Genomic DNA, 15,251 nt, shown 5'->3' with positions numbered 1-15,251 from the left:
TTTGTTTATTTTACTCGTGATGTTTCTTTTTTTTTTACCAAATGCCCGTAAGTCCCCCGGTAGAAACGAGTCTTCAAAATACTGTAATACTTTAAATAAGCAACACCAAAACGTGTCTACTTGATTTAATCGATTCTAAGAGTCAACATTGATGCTAGTTGGCATGTGTTGGCCCCAGTGGGTCACTAAGCAGCGCAATAGGCTTTGACTGCACAGCTTTGGCCAGCATCTCCAGCTGAGAGATGAAAGTCAGAACCTCCACTGTAGAACTGCGAGTCCAAGCAAGAGGCAGGTGGGCTGGGACGACCTTGCGATCTGCAAGACAGAACATTACGTGTCACCATGTGACAAAAAGGACGTGGGACACCTTCCAGGGAGCGTTGCCCACCTTGAAAGAATTGCCCGCTGCGGATCCTGCCAGCAGCTCTGGATAAGGCCAACCATACCACGGTGTCGGCTCCTTGTTCTGGACTCCGCAGCCTCCGACCCATCATACTGTGGAACTGAGGCATTGACGTGGAAACGGCTGCGGATAAGCAAAGGGTCACATGGCACTTATATATATTTGTATTTTGCTTTTACTTTCTTTGTTATTAAAGACAAAGTTAACACATTTTTTTTTTCCAAGAATATGTTCTATGCAAGCCCACTAGTTGAAACGGGGCATTCAGATAAATAATAATGGAATAAGTGTTAATCCACTCATTTTTCGCCATCCCCGGGGACAGCCATTTTGTCGTCTGTCGACTGAAAATGACATCACAAGTGCGCACAACGGCCAATCACGGCTAAGATTCAGAAAACAGGTCAGTCGTGATTGGTCGTTGTGAGCAGTTGTGATGTCATTTTCACTCGACAGAAGACAAAATGGCCGCCCCTAGTTATGGCTAAAAACGAGTGCATTTTGCTGCTTAACTCAAATTCCACAAAGGCAAAATTAACTTTTCAACTAGTGGGCCTGCTGGGAACATATTCTTGAAAAAAATATGTTTGGGTTGACTTCCACTTTAATACAAATGTATATAGTATATGTGACTATTGCTACTGTGACAATTACAGCTTTCTGTTCTATAATTTTATTCCTTCAGAGGAACAAACTTGCTCAGATATTTGACGTACAATACGTGTCAGTCAGTTCTAGGGCATTTTTTTTTTTTGACACTACCTGGTGTATCGACCCAGCCGGGGTGCATCACCGAGAAGTGAATGTCAGGGTACTCTCTGGCCCACTGTTCTGTCAGCACCACCTGCTGTCTCTGAGAAGAACAACATTCATTTCTCCTTCAAACAGACAAATCTCGGATCGTCGCCCTCCTACCTTGTTCTGGGCGTACACCATGAGGCCATCAAAGTATCCTTTCTCGGACTGCAAGTCATCAATCTGGAGCTTCTGGACCAGCATCCCCCCTGACGACACCGTGATCTAACAGAGCGCATAGTGTGCTTAGAGCCTTCAACAACAGGCACGACTAACAGTGTGCACAAAAGTGGCACTGTGCAGTCCGGCGGCTCGCGTGCTTGGTTCATACCACCCTCGGATGCCGGCTCTTTTGTAGAAGTGGTATGAGGCTTTCGGTGAGAAGGTACATCCCTAAAGAGATGGACAAAGAAAGATGATCTCATCCATACCGTATGTGTACAGTGCATGAGGTCTTATACCCATGGTGTTGATAGCAAAGTTCTTCTCCAGGGCTTCAGCATTCACCTCTCTCTTGTGTATCATGCAGCCCGCATTGTTTATCTGTTGGGTATAATAAAATGAAGTGCTGGCTTCTTAGAAAATATGAATGCTTTGCTGTTGGACAGTACATACCAAGACATGTAAAGATGAATACTGCTTCTTAAAGGCCTCGGCAAATTCCCACACTTTGCGTGATTCTGACAAGTCCACAATATGGACGTGCACCTCCTGGAATGAACACGTCGAATGATCACCACTTTCTCACTCCAACCTTATATAATACCAAAATTCTACTGCTAAACATTCCATTAAATATCTCCAAAGTCGCCAACATGAACAAAGAATGTCGCTCCGGAGTATCAGTCGCACCAGTCAGAAAACGCATCTTGAAGAAGAAAAATATCATTGTTGTCCTGTGAAAAATACACATGTCCAATTTTGTAATTTTTTTTTTTTTTAATTTTCACTTTAATGGGATGTGTGTAATGCAGAAACACCATTCACGTAAAAACAAAATAAAAAGTGGACATACTGGTAAGTATTTTTCACAAGACAGCGACGATATACAAGTTGCACTAAACTAGAAGTCACATTTTTTTTGGGGGGGGGGGGTTATTTGACAAAAAACGAGACCAAGCAGTTGAGCTCGTACCGCAAATTCCCGTTCCCTAATCGTGTTGACGGCAAGGAATGAGTTCCAACCAACCACGATTCGGGAACGAGGATTATATGTGCGAGTCCGAGCTCAAATTTTAATATATACAAGTCACACGTGAGGATATGTCACAGGATCAGACAAACTATGAAAAAAAAAAAAAGATATAAAAATACAATTGATGTGGCGCAACATACGTTTTCTGTGCATCCATAAAAAGTGTGGACAGACAGCTGATACCAGCATGATGTCGATGACTACTTACAGTATTCCCAGATTCATTCATGATATCACTCTTGGCCTCTTCAGCTTTATCTTTGTTTCTACAGACCATGTGCACTCTCCCACCTGCAAGCATAACTGGTGATGTCATTCAATTTTGACATAAAAATGGCACAATGGGAAGCAATTCTCTGAGGTGTGTACCTTTCTTGGCTATAGCCATGGCAGTGGCTTTCCCTATTCCACTATTGGCTCCAGTGACCATAAAAGACCTTCCCACAACCGACACATCCAGGTCCTGGGGCTCAAAGTTTTGAGAAGCGGCTTCATATCCCTTGCTATAATAACAGAATTGACATATTAAGCACATGCTTAGCGAGACCAGCGATTCCCAACCACCATGCCCGAGAGGTCACCAAGGTGTGCCGTCAGTAATGAACCAATTTCACTTAATTGGTACGAAAGTTATTATTCATTTAGTGGAAATCATGTAAGTTTGTTCAGCTATCTATGCCAGCGACGTATAGCGACAGGCAGAACAGTGAAATGCTCTTCCACTAGATAAAAGTTTTACGTTCAACATTTCACACTGAGCGAGCACATTTGTGTGTAACTTGAGAAGATGTCGTCATTATTTCAGTATGATTATATCATTTTTGTGATGTATGTAAAGTGTGTGCCTCGGCCCAATAAAGGTTGGTAACAGCTAGTACTCAAGAGAAATCAACTGTCAATGGGACGACTGTGATAGCACATAAAGGATGACTTGTGTGGTGCCATTCGGTGATCTGGCCTTTCATAATCCCCCTACATAAGGTCCTTTAGCTTAAATAAATACACACAAAGAGAACAAAACCAACACAAATAAGAGATCAGTGATATTATCCAAACATTTAGCATCAGAAAGAGAAATTACAATAGTTGACTGACCTTGTATAGTGGTGTATTCCGTTTAAAAACCAGATGGTGTTTCGGTACAGGGACATTGCATCAAATGGTAACTTTGCAGAAGCCTGAAGCTACTTGAAGTTGCTTTGGACAACCACTGTGACAGATGAGTGTCTCATGAAAGGGAGGGGAAGTAGCGTCATAGCGCCCTCTGTCGATACCACAAAAGATAGACTCATCGAGTGTGTGCCCGCAGCTGTAGTACGTCAGCGCGTCTGCCATATTGGATGTGGCACACCTGCCCAGTGCCCGAAACGATACGCATTTGGGACTTTATCTTTGACCAGACCTGCTCTTGAAAGTACAATTAAACTCTCCTATATTTTAAATGCGTATTAAATTTGCAAATGTGTGTCTTTGTCAGCTGCCGTTTACTTCAATCGATGAAGCATATATCTACTTTCTTATGAGTGCCGCCATTTTTAGGTCTTTTCACTCTCGTGCAAATTTGCGACAATGTAACGTATGTTGACCAATTCCTGCCTACTTTATTTACTGAGAAAACCACACAGTTAGTAAATATTCAGCAACACACATATTAAATGTGATTACGTGTACAAAGGATACACAATAAACATGTACATACACATCAGCATCTTACATGTAGGCCTACTTACTGAGTTGCGAGCCGATGTGGACTTTTTTCTGCAGAACTCTCACATCAAGAAGTTGATGTACAACACTTTCACGCTTTGTTACACTTACACGCATGTTTTCTCAGCCATACACTGGATCAAATATCTAAATTCGTCGCTACAAATGCTTCGGCATTACTTCAGTTTTACAGTATACATTATTTCATCTAACATGGCAGGATGCAAGTACTGTACATAAATGAGGCTGCCTCACTTGCCACATACAAAATGGCGCCGACGTTGACGTACACGACCCAGTCAAAGGCGGGATTTAATTTATGATTCCTTTACTGTAGCACTCCCACTTATTTTACTTACGTCTCACTTGTTCCAAATCGCGAAATCGGTTACGTGACACTTCTTTAAATCTCCTGCCGAAAGGCCAAACGTTTCCCCCTTACAATCAGCCAATCAAGGTGCTCGAGGTGTGCGCTTTCTGACTCGTAGGCGCCGCCCGGCTGGACGCGGAAGGAGGGCGGAGCTTAGCAACTTTCCTCACTTGTGGCTGTCGACGGTGGTTGACAGTCCGGCTAAGTTAAGGTTATGTGTTTTAAGAGGATATCCTGACCCCGTTTGAGGGTTCAATTTAGTTAATTCAATTTGTTGGACGCCTCGATTAACCGGCCGGCAACATGGTAAGTGAGCTGTTGTAAAAATACAAAGCTAGCATCACCTGTTTGCACCTGTTGTCGCTGGCAAGTTGTTAGCATCAGAAACCTCCTAACAACGTCATCTCTATCGAATGTGATCGTTTTTATTTTTTTGTTTTTCGACTTTCAGTGTGCTTTTTTGTGTGTTTTTAAAGGAAGTGTAGATATATTCTAGAAATCAAGAGAAAAAAAATCTGCTCCAACCGTATAAGAGCAAAACAGGTTTGGTGACTTTGCGTTGTTTTCCGCCTTTATTTGCCTCTCAGCTGAAACTGATCTTTTTGTCACTCTTTTTCTTTTTCCTTTATTTTTTTTCAATTTACCCCTCACTTGACGTATGATATATTGGTTTAATTATTTCTAATGATTGCAATACAATTTCAGTAATAAAACAATACAGTTTACCCATCTCATATGGCTAAATATGAAAAATACTACATAAAAACACTATTGTGATTCACTCTAATTCTATATTGTCACGGGAGCAAAACTACATTAAATAAAGGCCCAAGTTGGTAAAGACAGAAATTAAAATGCTGCTCTCATACTGATTCTCAAATCATTGTATCCAGTTAGTGCATGTTTATTTTAATAAAATAATACGCTGATATTGTACTGTATCTGTATTCATACTCTTTAAAATGCTCTGATACTACACACCGATACCACATCACCAGCCTGGCAGGTATGTTCCAGGTAGGACCAATGTCCGCCATGTGGCGATACGTTAAGGACACACATAGCATGACAACTACTTTTAGGTGGAAAAACTGCAAATAATTGATGTCCCCACCCAAGAAAAGTTGATAATGGCCTATATTAATATTTTTGGCTGTAAGTATACCACATACTATGATCTGGAAACATGCTTAACTCCTGATTAGTCAACACACCACACATTCCAAAATACATTTTCCAAAGACCGGGTAATTACATCAATGATGTGCACAAAAAATAACATTCTAATACCAGTCATGCTTTTAATCTTTCATGTTGTACCGGCGGCGGTGTTGCTATAATTTAAATATATGTTTGGACAGTCAAGTTATTCTTTAATGAGCCACAGCACTGGAAAAACACGTGTTGCTCTAGTTAATAATATTCTTAGGTAAACAGGCGTACAACTACTTTTGTGTCTCTGTTGGTACGAGGTCTGCGTTTGCTCCGTCTGATCCGCCCACTTGCTGTGTGTCCTGTGTCATCAGATGCGCTTCCTGCTCCTCTTCAGTCGCCAGGGCAAGTTGCGCTTGCAGAAATGGTACACGCCCATGTCTGATCGGGAGAAGAAGAAGATCATCAGGGACATGACCACAGCCGTGTTGGCACGGCAACCGCGTACCTGTAACTTCCTGCACTGGAAAGACCTGAAGATTATTTACAAAAGGTGGGCGGGCCCTTGCATTCTTTCTTTACAGCCGCCAACAAAGCAAGTGTGCCTGTTTCTTATCTTCTTAATGGTGCACACCCTGACTATAGTATAGATCAGCTGACTAACTGACTTACTGACCTTATTCTGTCCTTCTTCCTCCTCTTTTAGATATGCGAGTTTGTATTTCTGCTTGGCTATTGAGAACCAGGAGAATGAGCTGCTCGCTTTGGAGGTTATTCATCGCTACGTTGAGCTGCTGGACAGATACTTTGGCAATGTATTTTCTCCTTCGCCTTCTTCCGTTCATATTCAAGCGGCAGTAGTCGTGTGGACATTCTTTTCAGTTCTATTAAAAAAAAATAATAATAATAATCTGTTCTAAAATACAAGTAAACCTCAGATTTTAATTTTAAAACAAAATTTCCCATTGAGGGTTATTACGTTTGGTGCGCAGCAATTTCTGGCCTATCCTTGCTTAGCTATTTGTAAATTTACCTATCAAAATTTTGGGGGGAACCTGTCCATTATTTGTAAAAAGAAAAATCACATTTATGGGTTTTGTGATCTTTCTGTAATGATCTAAAATGCCACAAGATGGCGCCAAGCCCTGTCTAAATGAGAGCTGGTTTCCTGGAAGCATGAAGTGATGCCTCTGGACCAGGGATGGGCAACTTAAATCCTTGGAGGGGGCCAACAATTCTACATCAGTGCTACTTGGCGGGGGAGCCCACATAGGACCACGCACTTCCAAGCCAGATATATGTCACAAATGCTACTTTGAATTTGGACAAAATATGTGCTTTATTATGTGCAAAATACATGTTCTTAATACATTTGATTTTTCATAATGCATTTGTCAATGCATGGATAAAAGATGCAAATTCCTAACCCAAAAATGAAGACTTTGAAGCAAATGACAAAAGACTGCTGTGATTTAAAAAAATAAAAAATTAAAAATTCTCCCCTTTGCTCTCGTGCATAAAAATTACCATTCACGGATGGCACAAAAATTAAGTGCAAGAGCCAATTTTGTCCATTTTGTTCACAAAAATTAACTCACTCAAAATTTTAATATTATTGACATACTATCTTTACCCTGCATATCATTTCAAATCTGCAAAAAATGATTAGGCCGACTCGCGTTGTTGTACTGGACAGTGTAAGACCCAGTGCCACTGTCCCCCCTGTCTCCCTATTTTTATTTTTTTTTAAACTAAGCAGCTAGTGGTGAATGGTGATATTACAACTACAATGTTGCAAGATTAGAATGAGAAGCTATGACATATTATCGTTTGTGGTACATTTACAAATCAAACTATGAATATAGGCAATTATAAAAAACATTTTGAGGCTGTCAATTATAGTACTCTTGTTTTTTTGCTCCATATGCCTTGCGAAAACTACCGCCAGCCAACAACCTTTAACAACTGTAATAAATAATGAGAAGTACAGCACGTTTTTCCCGAAAAGTTCTTTCAAGGCTTTGGGTGTGTCGCAGTTTCCACTGTATCTTGTATTATTTGAAATAATCCCTGGCCTCCTCTCCCAGGTGTGCGAGCTCGACATAATCTTTAACTTTGAGAAGGCCTATTTTATTTTGGACGAGTTCCTCATGGGAGGAGAAATCCAGGAAACCTCCAAGCAGATTGTGAACCGCTCCATCGAAGCCTCAGACATGTTGCAGGAGGTGAGACGCTCTGGCGCGCAACACAAAGTGGCTCGCAACTGCGGCATGAGTGTGGAACATCTGTCTGCGGCGCGCGGCGTCATTAGCAACACCAGCCGAATGAAACGCCGGCATTGCTAATGAGCCTGCTCCCATGTCACTCGTGGCGCATGTACGAGCTGTTAGAAATTCTTCCGTCTGGTAAATCAAACTAGCGGGAGGGACTTATCCTAAAATGTTTTGTATTGCAGTGCATTACTGCACATCTCTATTTAGTCCCACCCCTAAAACGCACATATAGGCGGCATTTACATGGACAGCAGAAACCTGATACCTCATAATAGCTGCTTAATCAGATATGGACTGAGATTGATTTTTTTTATTTTTTATTTATTTATTTTTTTTATATACATATATACATGGAAGCGGCTAATTGCAATCATTCCCTGAAAGTGCTCACAAACGGAATATTGCTGTCCACGTAAACATTGCCACAGACGCGCACAAGGTGAAGGCAACACCAGTCACACACAGTTGCGGCTTGGAAGGATGAATAACGTGTGAATCTGCTGCGGACTGGCTTCAATAAAGCTCGGCATACACTATTCCACCAACAAACTGGCTTGATTTGCGCAGTGTATGCCCAGCTCTTGTCTGCGGGCCTCTCTCTAGGAATCTCCAGGTGGCATCAGTTTGACTCTTTGTAAACAAAAAGTACAAGCTTTTGGGGGTGGGGGGGTGTTTGGTCGATTGGATTAAAAATGACATTGGCTCACAAAAAAGCACTACTTTGGATATTTGACCACAAATGTTGGAGCAACACGTTGACAGATGATTACAATACTTAGTCGTACTTTCTTTATCCTCTGAGAAGAATAGCTAATATTGCTGCAGACAGCCGAGCAGCTGTGAGCAGTTCCTAGTATATCCGTATTTCTGTATTATACCGCCCTCTGGGGGCTAAGGTGCACACACCAGAAGGAGCAGCACTAATGTTCATTGAATTCAAGTTACAAAATGTGGCAAAAATGGTTTGATTGTAATCTTAAGTACTGTGTTACTGACAGCTATTTTTCCATTTTAAAATGGCTGGAATAGATTCTCAATTAATTTCTGTAGGAAGACGAAAAAATTTGCGGCCCCCCAACTAATGACTGGAATAGATTCTCAATTAATTTCTGTTGGAAGAAAAACGTACCCGCCTATAAATCGGTCCGCCTCTGATTTGAAACGGGCTTCCGTCAGCGTATCCAAAGTAGAAAAATTTAATAATCGACCATCCAATCATTGCTCGCTGTGTGCGGGGGGCATGGGGGCCTCCCACTAGCGTACTCATTGGATGGTTGATTCTCCGACAAGGGCCACCAAACAGAAACAAGCAGGGCAGGGCATGTGTTGAAATCAACACATTCCTGATTTTTAAATATCTAATCTTCAACTTTTATTTTTTTTTATGTTGAATAATATTCAACATAATATTCAAAATTGTTATAAGTACTCATCTGCATATCATAGTATCCAATGACAAAAAGAAAGAAATATAGATCCACTTAAAATCAAATAACTTTCTTTATAGTCTGTAACAGAGGACTTAAAATGCATCAATTTGCCGGGGAGGGGGGGGGGGGGGGGGGGGAATTCATAGTGCCACTGCCACCTACTGTAGTGGATGTGCAATTACACTATATATGGCATTTTTTTTTTTTTTTTTTTTTTTTTTTTTTGACTGGACTGGAAACTCCAAGCATTGTTACCGCAGACAACTAATCAGCCAAACACCAACGCCCCGACGTTTTGTATTTCTGTTTACCTTGCTGAGCGGTAGCTTTCCTTCTAGTTTTGGCATCGAGCTCCATCATGGGAACGTGTTGCCTCGGAGTAGTTGTGCGAATGCGAGCGTCTCCACTAGTCAGTGTGATGGTCCAGTTTGATCAACGGTGGCGCTGCTTCTGAGGCCTCCGCCGTGTCCCGTTGCTCGTAGGCTTCTGGATGTTTGCTGTCATCTTTGTTTTCCCGCCCTTGTGTGCACCGCTGCCGCTCTCTCTCTCTCGCTCTCGTTCTCTCTTTCCGTCCCTCCCTGCCAGTGTTAGTCGCGAGCGGGAGACAGATTTTGCGCGGGAGGGGCCGGGGGGGGGGGGGGGGGGGGGGCGTCGTTTTGCCGACACTTCCCGCGGCTGGCGGCTCTGTGCGCTCAGCTCGTTTTCCTTGGGTGTGTTCTTGCGTGCTTCTCAGTCAGGCTCGACTAACACCTGAATTTGGAATTGATGCCGTCGTCGAGGGCTCCCATTGATTGTGATCATTATCGCTTCAGGATGGCAGCAATGATTGGTATGAGGTGGAGCTGTTTGGACCTTGAATATGGACAGACAGGTTAGATGTTGTGCTTGTGTTAGTGACTGTGTGTCGGTGTTCTCAGCACCTTTCACTCCAGGTGATGTGTGAACGTGTGCCTCTGAATATTCATCCTATCACACAATTGAGCGTGAAGGCCTTTTAGAAGGTGATTTATCCTCTCTCCTCTGCTTTTCTGCCTGTCTTCTTTTCTAGACAATGGAGGAATATATGAGCAAGCCGGCGTTTTGACACAGGAAAAGGGACAAAGTAAGCGCCGGGGGCTTAAATGTACCAAGGCAACCGTTGCATTTGGACCCCGCTGAACATTCTCGAGAGAAGAGAGGAGGCTTCATTTACGTGTACATTTTCTTGGTCCCGCGCTCGTTTGAAAGCGAAAGGGGTGAAAATATTTGACAGGTTTGGTGAGTGTTGTTAATATATTGGAATCTAACCTTGATCATTTACGATCAACCATTTCATCGTCAAACAGCAAAAAGCACATTCCCCTATGAAATGTTGATTCACTTTTTAATCTATCTAATCTCAGATTGAACGTGCCACCTTTTTTTCTGAGAGCTGTTGCTAGTGTGGGTGTGATTTTTTTTTTTTTTTTTGTATTTTATGTATAACAAGCCATTGTATCTTCTAATTAAATGTGTATATTGATAAACCAACCCGTGGTGACAATTCCTCTGAGTGTTTTCCTTTTTTTAAAATTTTTTTTTTTTTAATAAGCAACACAACACATCAAGAAGAAAAATAATACCGCTGATGCTTTATTCATCTGTGCTTCATCACACATTATTGAGCATGTACAAAATGGTTTAAAAATGAGCATACGTAGCACAAGCACTGGTAGGCCGACAATGCAGAGCTTTGCAGTATGAAAGCGATCAGAAGGCAGGCTGATATTGAGACTGGTAAATAACTATCCATAATCATAATTACAACAACTTGACAAACCCTGAATATACGCGGAGCCACAGCAGCACTCATTCCAGGCAGCTCGAATTGAAAATCACCCAGATTATATTATAATATTCTCAAATGTTAGGGAAGAGAACTTTAGAGGCTGTCATAATTTACAGCAAGATTCACATGGACTTCAATGTGACGGACGTCAATTCCTTTTAAAGATAACGTAGTCTCTTTCTACAAACACAATGTAAAACTTTTAACAGTGTCACAAAACTCAATTATAAACTCATATTTATACTCATTAAGAATTTAGGATTTGTTGAAGTTGAATAATGTGCAACAATAAGAATTCAAATATGTTGGTCTCATCTCCTATGACGTCACTATATTTCTATAATGACCTTGCAGCAAATAGGGACTATATATATGTATGTGTGTGTATATATATATATATATATATATATATATATATATATATATATATATTAGTGCTGTCAAACGATTAAAATGTCTTAACTAATTAATCGCAAATGTTTCCATAATTAATTGCGATTAATCGTATTTTTCAACTACAATTTTTTTTTACGAGGCTTGGAACCTTTAGTTGAGTAAAGTCTCGCAATTAATGTGGAAAAAAATAAAGGGATATTTCGATTCAAAGACTTCTAATAGCTTTCTTTGATCCTTGAATACAATTCTTTTCCTGTAAAATACAACAGTTGAACGATACGCCAAAGACGGACAACTAATATGGTATTTGAATTTGGCTGTGCAAAGTGTGCAAATTATTTTGGATTTCTCCAATGAGCCGTCAAGCAACTTTTTAAAGTAAAACGGCGTAAAAGTCCGTCTTTGCGACAGTGACTCTCCTCTAAGTTTGGCTGCAGAGGGAAGCTCCCACAGGAAGTAAATAAAACGGAGTTAACTAAGTTAATTTTTTTTTAATGCGTTATGAACTTTAAATTAATCTCCATAGTTAATGCTTTAATTTTGACAGCCCTAATATATATGTGTATATATATATATATATATTATTTTTCTTGAGGTGATATCAGCAATGATTTGTACAATAAAATTTGTAAACTAGATCACATCCACCATACAGAGAAAGTTGAAATACTCTAATCGTAGCGTTTACATTCCAGCCACAGCTTTGTCACGGTGCTCTTCTCCCCCCGACGCGGTTCCTGGGGCCGGGGCGGACGTCTTGGCCTTCATGCCCTCCTCCTCCTCCTTGCTCTGCACCTCAGTGGGCTTCTCCTCCTCGGCCTCCCTCTTGACCACCGGTCTGCTCCCAGAGTCCGCCTGGCTCAAGTAGTCCTTCACGGCCCTCTCGTACAGCTCGTAGGGGAAGCGGCCCTTCGTCTGCGCCTGGGTGTCCCGCTTGGCGATGCCGTTGGGCGGGTACTCGGTCAGGATTTTGGCCGCCAGATAGGTGGTCACCTCGTCCTCCACGTCGCCGTCGTCGTCGTCGTCGTCGTCGTCGTCGGCCTGACGCCGAAAGGGCATCTTGTTGAGCTCGGACAAGAACAGATTCTCCCTGCGCCCGGGCGGGATTTTGACCGATCCCGCGTTTGGGTCGGGGTTGGTCCCCGCCGGGATCCTATCCGAGGATGTCTTGACGGGACCGGGCATCACCGGATACTCGTTACTGATGGTCTCCACGCCAATGATGTCCAAAAAGTCCTCTCGGTCCATGTCCTCGGGGGCGGCGGCCTTGCTCTTCAGGGGCAGTCTTCGGCTGAAGTAGCGCACCTTTGGCGTTTGTCCGGTCGCGTGGCGAGACGAAGAAGGCGGCGGCGGGTTACGGTGGAGCTTCCGTAGCTCCTCGGTCAGTAGCATGTCGATGAGATCCTGCGGGGGGACGTGGAGCTTCAGCGACAGCTCCAGAAGCTCCCTCACCGTACGGGGATCCACGATGGAGGGCCGGATGAGTCGCTTTCGTTGCTCTCCGGTCTGGTCCCTCTTCTGCGTCTGATCGGTCATCTCCAGAACTTTCAGTAGGTAGTAATCGACCAGCTTGGTGTCATCATCGGCGTCCTCCTGGTCCTGACCCGAGCGTCGCTGCACTTCCTCCCCGTCTTCCTCCTCCTGATCCCCGAGGGCCCGGTCTGCTTCCTCGTGGCTCCCGTTCACCATCTCCTCGGTCTCCTCTCGTTCCTCCACGGGGACCCACTCCTGTCCGGGGGCGCCGTCCTCGTCGGCCTCCTCGTCCTCGTCCCCAAAGACGTCTCTCTTCTGTCCTACGGACATGGGCATCCTCTCCAGCTCCTCGAAGATGGAGCGAAGGTTCGCCAGGCTCTGCGGTGTGTACTTTTGGTCCAGATCCTCCGTGGCCCGCTTGGAGGCCTCAGTGTTCTCCTCATCCTCGAACATCAACGGGTACTTCTTGTGGGGTCTGGGGTAGTTGGCGTAATCGGCTGGTGAGCCCTGGACGCTCTCTGCGCCTTTGGTGCGGTGCCTGTGGAGGCGGCGGTCATTCTGGGGCGTCGAGGCGGGGCTGAGTTTGGCCTGATCCTGGAGGGATTTGAGCAGGGATCTCATCAGCTGTTCGGCAGTGACGTCCTGGCGTTCGGCGGGAGCCTCGTCCTCCTGCTGCTCCTGCTGCCGCTGTTGCTGCGAGGCGAGCTGAAGCAACACCCTGAACTTGTCCACTTCGTCGTAGTCGGAGGGCGCGGGTCCCGGGCGACCCCCGTTCCGCTGCTTGAGGTTCTCGATGTACTCCAGAGCTTTGAGCAGGTCGGAACCGGCCGGCTGCCCTTCGTCACCGTCGCCGCCTCGCAGACGGTAGTGGCGGGGGAGAGACGCGGCCTGCGCGATGCATCCGTGGAGGAGGACGGCGAGCAGGACCACGGCTGCCCCCGCGGGCAACTTGTGGTGGAAATGCAGCATATTGTAGGCAATTGATCACCTGTACACAGGAAAACAATGTCGTTGAATATCCATCTGTTCATCCATCTATTATATCCGTCCACAAAGTATTATACAATATAAAATGCACTCTTCCTGTGGGTTTGATTTTGTTAAAACAAAATGTCACTTTTCTACTAATTGGATTTTTGGTGTGGAAATAACTCATTTTAAACTCAATTTCTCATTTTGGTTCTACGCACTGTTGATGTTTGGAGGTTGGGAGTGCGCACATTGCTTTTGCTCCCGTCACTTTTCTACTATTTGTGATTTTTTTTTTTTTTTTTTTTTTACCCAAGTAGAATTTTGTTTCGATTGAACGTCGAATCAGATCCAACACTATAGTGGAATCACATGAAATAATTGGTTTCGCCGAGATTTATTTTTCAAAAATTATATATCTATATATTTGTTGAAATTTCACTATATTTTCACTTCATCAGACTGTTAGGTTGTTCTCATACTTTGCATCACCCATGTTGCTAAATGACAACATATTAGAAGCTTCTATGAATGTGGCTGCTATATTTTTCATTGTTCGCCATCCTCCTCTTAAGAACATCTTATCACACAGTGGTTAAATTTACACGAATTTATGTGTGTATGTATCCTTCAATTTTCCATCGGTCTTTGTATATCCATGCATTTGCACAGGAAATGTTCGTTTCTACCCATCCATCGATCTGATCTGTATGACTCATTCCTCGCGTTGTGAAAGGCAATGTCGAGATCTAATTGGACGGTCGTGCAAAAAAAAAAAAAAAAAAAAAAAACCCCAACAAAAACAAACAATTCCACCCAAGCTGTCCGAGTTTTTCTTTGCAATAATCCACATAAAATATATTATGAGTCTGGTTCATTCAATACAACGTGTTTTGGGGGTGGATTTTGTCGTGGAAATAGTCGGGGAAAAGCGCTTCTTACCTTTGAAAAGAACGCTCAGACAACAGTGGAGGTGTTGGGCATGTCCTCTTGCAGCTTTGTGTTGTGTTGCGTCGTGTTGTGTTGTGTGTGAAGCACTCGGTCAGCTCCTCCGCATATATGAGCAGACACCTGACCACCGCGTCATCGCACAACGCACGCACGCAAGAGCCGCCCCCGACCCCCCAAACCCCCTCCCACCCTAAAAAAAAACAACATATAAATGATTCACGTTTTTTATGGCATGCCATACAAAAAAGCTCGCAGTATTAAAATTAGCCCTCGACGCTGTCTGTTGCACGGCGAGAGCTATTGATCGTATAAGGCTCCCTGGATGCATGC

At 43.3% G+C, this 15,251-nt stretch overlaps 3 protein-coding genes across 4 annotated transcripts; 1 reads left to right on the top strand and 2 right to left on the bottom strand.

Annotated features, from left to right (window-relative positions):
- Nucleotides 1-110: 110 nt before the first annotated feature.
- On the bottom strand, nucleotides 111-4,619 carry LOC147141268 (dehydrogenase/reductase SDR family member 12-like). The gene is made up of 11 exons (XM_086042326.1): nucleotides 4,460-4,619; nucleotides 3,489-3,657; nucleotides 2,763-2,896; nucleotides 2,602-2,684; nucleotides 1,814-1,909; nucleotides 1,660-1,741; nucleotides 1,530-1,591; nucleotides 1,319-1,423; nucleotides 1,166-1,256; nucleotides 389-526; nucleotides 111-315 (listed from the first exon to the last, which is right to left on the bottom strand). Exons 2-11 carry the CDS (start codon nucleotides 3,542-3,544, stop codon nucleotides 155-157), a joined length of 1,008 nt encoding a protein of 335 aa, XP_085898452.1. The 5' UTR covers nucleotides 3,545-3,657; nucleotides 4,460-4,619; the 3' UTR covers nucleotides 111-154.
- Nucleotides 4,544-10,847, top strand: ap1s3b (adaptor related protein complex 1 subunit sigma 3b). Of its 2 annotated transcripts, XM_086042328.1 has the most exons (6): nucleotides 4,544-4,776; nucleotides 5,997-6,175; nucleotides 6,329-6,437; nucleotides 7,710-7,847; nucleotides 10,138-10,196; nucleotides 10,374-10,847. In XM_086042328.1, exons 1-5 carry the CDS (start codon nucleotides 4,774-4,776, stop codon nucleotides 10,180-10,182), a joined length of 474 nt encoding a protein of 157 aa, XP_085898454.1. In that variant the 5' UTR covers nucleotides 4,544-4,773; the 3' UTR covers nucleotides 10,183-10,196; nucleotides 10,374-10,847. The 2 variants fall into 2 exon arrangements, with proteins under 2 accessions (XP_085898454.1, XP_085898456.1); XM_086042330.1 differs by lacking the exon at nucleotides 10,138-10,196 and having other exon boundaries at nucleotides 4,546-4,776.
- A 76-nt stretch (nucleotides 10,848-10,923) lies between these two features.
- scg2b (secretogranin II b) lies at nucleotides 10,924-15,068 on the bottom strand. Its single transcript, XM_086042306.1, has 2 exons — nucleotides 14,913-15,068; nucleotides 10,924-13,989 (listed from the first exon to the last, which is right to left on the bottom strand). The coding sequence occupies exon 2, from the start codon at nucleotides 13,968-13,970 to the stop codon at nucleotides 12,213-12,215; it is 1,758 nt and encodes a 585-aa protein (XP_085898432.1). The 5' UTR covers nucleotides 13,971-13,989; nucleotides 14,913-15,068; the 3' UTR covers nucleotides 10,924-12,212.
- Nucleotides 15,069-15,251: the final 183 nt, after the last annotated feature.

The sequence above is a fragment of the Filicampus tigris genome, chromosome 10 (assembly GCF_054856515.1).
Source record: "Filicampus tigris isolate MCC_2025a chromosome 10, RoL_Ftig_1.0, whole genome shotgun sequence".
NCBI lineage: Eukaryota > Metazoa > Chordata > Actinopteri > Syngnathiformes > Syngnathidae > Filicampus > Filicampus tigris.
This window is presented reverse-complemented; position numbering and strand designations above follow the sequence as displayed.

What these genes read in the sequence shown, in the direction of transcription:
- LOC147141268 (XM_086042326.1), bottom strand. Translation starts at nt 3,544, where the DNA reads ATGTCCCTGTACCGAAACACCATCTGGTTTTTAAACGGAATACACCAC. An exon ending in AGAGCCGGCATCCGAGGGTG is followed by an intron (nt 1,424 to 1,529) that starts GTATGAACCAAG and finishes GCGCTCTGTTAG; the next exon opens with ATCACGGTGTCGTCAGGGGG. An exon ending in CAGCGGGCAATTCTTTCAAG is followed by an intron (nt 316 to 388) that starts GTGGGCAACGCT and finishes TCTGTCTTGCAG; the next exon opens with ATCGCAAGGTCGTCCCAGCC.
- scg2b (XM_086042306.1), bottom strand. Translation starts at nt 13,970, where the DNA reads ATGCTGCATTTCCACCACAAGTTGCCCGCGGGGGCAGCCGTGGTCCTG.
- ap1s3b (XM_086042328.1), top strand. An exon ending in TGGACAGATACTTTGGCAAT is followed by an intron (nt 6,438 to 7,709) that starts GTATTTTCTCCT and finishes CTCCTCTCCCAG; the next exon opens with GTGTGCGAGCTCGACATAAT. An exon ending in CCTCAGACATGTTGCAGGAG is followed by an intron (nt 7,848 to 10,137) that starts GTGAGACGCTCT and finishes TTATCGCTTCAG; the next exon opens with GATGGCAGCAATGATTGGTA.